Consider the following 6,000-nt stretch of genomic DNA (forward strand, 5'->3'; position numbering starts at 1 on the left):
TTTGTTATACGACACTATTTATCTGAACACTATATTCACTTTTTATCGGGTCGCAGTGTGATATTCTCTCTCTGACCTTTTGCTAATATTGTGGGAGTTGTAAGACTAATTATTTTTTAATACTACAGAAAATTGATCACACATTTTTAATACCAACTGATACCTTACTGCTTTACTATTTTATGTCCACACAGATGTCACATTCAGCACCTCCTCACCCCCCTGCCCAGGCTCACAAACCACAGTTCCCGCATGTAAGTATAAGGCAGGAAATCGTACACCCAGAGCTTACAGTATACTGGAGTTTGCTGATTCAGAACATAAACTGAACGTATTTAGTATTTACCACTGATTGAGGCTGACAAGAGATATGTAGGTCAGATATTGTGGGAGCACCTACATTTCTACATGCTAAAATCACACACACAGCAATACGTTAATGTCTAGTTTTGCACGCCTCCCAACTTTGAAGTAGAATAAAAAGGGACTTTTATTTAAACTAGTGCAGCAGTATATTTTTTATGCTAAACAAGACCCCTAACTTTGCCCAGTCTTTGTGCTCATATTCAGAATGATGCCCCCCAGAATGCCCCTGATCCCTCCAAAAATGCCCCCCACAGGGCATTAGTTCACAAAAATATCTCCTCCTTATGATGCTCCACGGTGCCTCCAACAAACATATTAAGGTCCAACCATAAATTATGATGCCCCCAAACCCAACATGATGCCCTCACAGTGCATTCCGCGCACAGTATGATACCCCACAGCGCCTCCCCACACACAGAATGATGTCCTCAGAGTGCTTTCATTCATACAGTTGCCCCCACACATTATGATGATGCCCCCACAGTTCATCCCCACACACAGTATTATGCCAACGCATAATGCCCCCACACACAATAGGATGCTCTTACAGTGCATTACTGAACAGTATGATTCTCCACATTTCTCTGTCACAGATAGTACCTGCCCACACAATATGATGCCCCAAGGTGCCCTTCCACCTAGTATGAGGCCTTAACAGTATGATGCCCCAAAGTGCCCTTCCACCTAGTATGGGGCCTTGACAGCATGATGCCCCAAGGTGCCCTTCCACCTAGTATGAGGCCTTAACAGTATGATGCCCCAAAGTGCCCTTCCACCTAGTATGGGGCCTTGACAGTATGATGCCCCAAGGTGCCCTTCCACCTAGTATGGGGCCTTGACAGTATGATGCCCCAAGGTGCACTTCCACCTAGTATGGGGCCTTGACAGTATGATGTCCCAAGGTGCCCTTCCACCTAGTATGGGGCCTTGACAGTATGATGCCCCAAGGTGCCCTTCCACCTAGTATGGGGCCTTGACAGTATGATGCCCCAAGGTGCCCTTCCACCTAGTATGTGGCCTTGACAGTATGATGCCGCAAGGTGCCCTTCCACCTAGTATGGGGCCTTGACAGTATGATGCCCCAAGGTGCCCTTCCACCTAGTATGGGGCCTTGACAGTATGATGCCCCAAGGTGCCACACTGACACCTAGTATAGTGCCCCTACACACACATGGTCAGTGCTGTATGTGTTTTGGAATAGCAGCACAATCTATCGCATCTGTTGAACCAAGTTTCAGACGGTGCAGAGGGCACAGGTTGCATGATGGAGCAGACAGCTGACAACTCCCTGTTCCACCATTATACTCAACTGTATCTGTGCCCTGAGGACATAGATGCAGTATATAGAGGGGCATGACTTCGGCCTTCCACGGACAGCAGGAGAGCTTCAAAATCTGGGAATATCCCGATTAATCTGGTACAGTTGGGAGTTATAGTATAGTTATATTTTACTATTATTGTCAACTATGAACAGAACTGTTTTACAATTTACAAATCTACAGTAGGGGGCACTATGTTAATTTTTAAAGAGGGTTGAGGAGTTGTAGAGAAAAAAAAACACATGCAAAACTTGGAGCTCCTAAAAGAATGTGCACCCCTCAACTGTGACATTGTCATGAGCTAGAGATGTATTTTTGTTTTATTTTAGGCATTTCCACCATCAGCTGCTGCCGCTCCTCAAAGACCAATGTATTCACCACAGGTAACCGTGTACACTCATTAACTGATGTGCTTCACTTTTCTGAAAATATATCATGTAGATATTATAGGATTATTAATATTAATTACATTGCAAATAATAATGATTAATAATTAATAATAATAATTATTATTTTTAAAGCGCCAACATATTCCACAGCACTTTAATTGTGAATAAATACACTCTAGCTTGAAATTGTAACATCAGGAAGGAAAAGATATGGAATTATGAAAATGATTGGATAGATAACATGAACAAAACTTGTGTTTTTGTTTTTATTTTAGGCATTACCAAAGCCAGTTGCTACTCCTCCTTACAGACCAATGTACCCCCCAGTACCACCACAGGTACAGTGTATACTTACTTTACTGACATGCTTTACTTTCTGAAATGATTTCATTTATATGATATGATTATTAATGACTTATACTACAATTAATAATGGATAATAATTCTGAACTAAACCGACATTTGATTGATATTAGACAGATATTTATCTATGTCTATCTTTACTTTAATAAATAAATAGATAGATATTGGGTTTATGTATATTAATCTATGTGATATTTATCCATCCAAGTAGATAGATAGCTAAATGTTATCATTTCATGTTCAATTATTTGACCTTCACATAATCTCCACAAATGACGTGACTTTATTGATCCTATTTCAGACTGGTAAACCCAACTACAGAAGATAACACCGACGCTCCTGGATGGAAAAAAAATTGGCGATAACCATTTTTTATTCAATACGGAGTCCTCTACTGGGGAGCCGTGTTACTAATGTCCTGAAGCACATGTATGATATGCTTTGTTCTGGTTATTATTTATAGATCTGTATTCTGAGATTATATCACTATTTTCATCATTTCATAAGTGTAATATATTTATTACTAAATAATATTATAGCAGCCTGCTCGTTCCTTTGTTTTTTGGTGAGACTGCAGGGACAGGCCTGGGGGGTGGGAGCCACAATAAAAGAGACAGACAAATCATTGTGGGTAAAGTATGAGCCTGCCACAGTTTATTAACATAATATGGAAAACCATGTATACGAGCCTTCTCATATTTTTTTTTGAAAAGTGTTAGAAGAAAGAACACTTCTCATGCCGTGATGACCATGTTCTTGTAGATCCGTTAGGTGCTCATGTATAGCGACTCCATACTGGCCAGGGCAAGGGCCTTCCATTACCGCCACCGATGCCAGGTGTGAGCCTACAACGGAGCTCTGACCTGCACCCATGAGGAGGAATAGTGCCCTTTCAATAGCATTCAGTAAACTGGACAGAAATCTGTCCAAGGTCATGTTAAATTTAATGGACATCATCTCCTATCAGTTGTCTGTTATCTTCAAGCTGCCGGTGACGAATCACTACTTCGCCCCTTGCCCTGCTGTGTCTGGACAGCCTCACCTTAAATCAGCGAGCCCTTTCAAGGACTGCGGACCCCATTCCAGAGATCACGTAGATCTACTTATGACCAAACTGCGATCATTTGGGAGAAAAATACTGAAAAGCAATCAAAATTTGACATCATAACTCACCGACAACTAGAAATGTTTGACAGAATAGGTATCTGTCTATAAGAAATAATTCAATTAACGCAAGATTTTTTTTTTTTTATTTTGTCAGGCTGGCTTTTACCCAGCTATCTGGCCACTTAGATCTAGCAGAGCTCTGAATGCTGAGCTGTGTATAACCCCGCCCACACCATTGATGGCAGCTTTCTGTGTACAATATATATTGACAGAAATCTGCTAATCAGTGGTAGGGACAGGATCGGACTAGGAAGCAGGAGGCAACTAGTCCTCTAGTGATAATCTCCTGCTGATAAAACACTGATTGTATTGAAACAGCAAGACAGCCCGGTAAGTGACACATCACTGGAATCAGGGTCTCTGCCCCTACATCATAGTGCTCCCAGATGACATAGAGAAAACATGTTGATGGATTCCCCTTAAAGGTTTTTAATAGACATATTTAATGGTGTGGATCCCAGGTGTCACCATAGCTAATTGCTACAAAAAAAGGCCCATCAGGAATATCAGCAAAGGTTAGCTGGCCCAGCAAAGACTGCAACTCGGTCAAAGTGACTTTTTCTGCTGGCATACACCCATCCAAGGACTCACTCAAAAGCAAGTTTCTCAGCAACAAGTCAAGGTGTGTAAGTGCGTGTATTTCTGCATTTGGTGCTCATACTTGATCCTAAATAAATCAAGATCTTTTGAAAATTTTCCCTTTTTTCATCACTAACATATCATTCACATGTCTATTAAACTCGTGATTTCCATAAATCTGTGACACTTTCATCTTGGTGTCGTAATTTCAATGTTAAGGTGCGTGTTGTAGGAAATCCGGGAAGGACAGGCTTAAATCCTAGCTCTGCAGGGTTTGATTAGAGGCACCTGTCTAGCTATGTCTAGAGCCAGACCCAGTGTTCATTTTGTGGCAGTCTGCAGTGTGATGCTGTACAGAGTGGAGAGTGTTGGAGCTACTGAGTGACCAGCCAATGTGAGCTGTATCTGGGAGGAAGAAAAGGCCTTTGGTGTTGGCAATCTCAGCTAGAAGTTGACAGAGGACTGTAATCTGTTCGGGTGTTCCCCCACACTGACATATATGAGCCTGATGAATGAACTGTTTTTCTACTGTTACACCTTTGTGCCCAGAAGAGGCTAATTTGTTTTGAATCCCTTGGAGTTTTATGAAAGCAGTAAAACCACACGTTTGGACCAAACTGCATTGCCTGTGTGAACGTACCTACTGCTGGGTGTGAATTCTTACAATTAGTGTTTTGGATGCGAGCATGAAGTCCTAAAGAGCACAGGTGATTGCAGTGTAAAGAATGAATGTCCTGGGTAAAGGCAGCTACAGCATTGCAAACAGTCTGAAAGCATGGAGGAACTTGTTAAACATTTTGTCCAACTGCGGCAGCTACAATTACAGCAGCAGCACCAATGGTTTCAAAAGCAGTTGCAACAACAGGAGCAGCAGCATCAGCAGCAAAGGGCTCTCCTGACAGAAGCTGTCCGGGCCAGGGAGATGGCACTTTGACAACCAAAGGGACAATATCCGTATGAGGCGAACAGTACGGAAGACTTTGCAGATATTGACTCTGGAGGATGACGTTGAGGCTTTTCTGTCTTTAAAAAAGTGTCAGACAGGGAGAAACTGCCCTCAGAGTAATGGACAGAAGTTCTGGTTTCATACCTTACTGGGGGACTTCAGAAAGCATACTATGACCTTGCCTTGCAGTATGCCTAGACGTACAGTAAGCTAAAGACGCAGATTATGGCATGTTTAGACATAACCCTGGCAGTCTGAGAGCAACGGAGGCACTTTGGCACTAACAAAAAGGACAATCCTCCCCGGTCTCAGATGTTCGACCTGTGACACCTGGTGCAAAAATGGCTGCAGCATGAGACCTGCTCTCTGGCACAGATGGTGGAAAGACTGGTAGTGGACTGATTTATCCACTCAATACCTAAATAAGTGCAAAGCTGGATCCTCAGAATGCAGATGACCTTGTAAGCCTCGTGGAAAGATACTTGGCTATGGATAACTCCCTGATCAATCAATGGAGCCTGAGGTCACCTTTCTAGCATGCCCAAAAGAGGGGGTCCAAGTCCACGTCTGAAGGGCACCTAAAGACCCAGGAGGGGGTCAAAGCCAGGTTCCAGCGGTACGTCATACCATTGTCTACTGGAGGTGTTGTGCCCTGGGACATATATCAGCCCATTGTCCGATGGTCTCAGAACCAATGGACTGCTCCGTAGGCCAACATTTTTACATTTTGCCCATCCCGTGGGCAGTGCTGTACTGAATTCATGGTGAGGGAAGTCAGCTGTGTCAGGTGACTAAACAGCATTACTGTGACTCGACTCCTGGACTCAGGTGACCCTGGTAAGGGCCACACTTCTGCATGTGCTAGACTCTG

The 6,000-nt window shown here is 43.0% G+C and overlaps 1 protein-coding gene across 3 annotated transcripts in view; it reads left to right on the plus strand.

The window, feature by feature from the left end:
- LOC141166747 (zinc metalloproteinase-disintegrin-like VLAIP-B) overlaps nt 1-2,978 on the plus strand; it is a 59,454-nt gene extending 56,476 nt beyond the window's left edge. For all 3 annotated transcript variants that reach the window (XM_073653723.1, XM_073653725.1, XM_073653724.1), the window contains 4 exons: nt 195-254; nt 2,015-2,068; nt 2,350-2,412; nt 2,739-2,978. In XM_073653723.1, coding sequence (XP_073509824.1) covers nt 195-254; nt 2,015-2,068; nt 2,350-2,412; nt 2,739-2,765 — 204 coding nt within the window. In that variant the 3' untranslated portion in view covers nt 2,766-2,978. The remainder of the gene's footprint in view (nt 1-194; nt 255-2,014; nt 2,069-2,349; nt 2,413-2,738) is intronic.
- Nucleotides 2,979-6,000: the final 3,022 nt, after the last annotated feature.

This window comes from Phyllobates terribilis, unplaced genomic scaffold (assembly GCF_046119375.1).
Source record: "Phyllobates terribilis strain yellow unplaced genomic scaffold, ASM4611937v1 Scaffold_11__3_contigs__length_659146591, whole genome shotgun sequence".
Classification (NCBI taxonomy): domain Eukaryota; kingdom Metazoa; phylum Chordata; class Amphibia; order Anura; family Dendrobatidae; genus Phyllobates; species Phyllobates terribilis.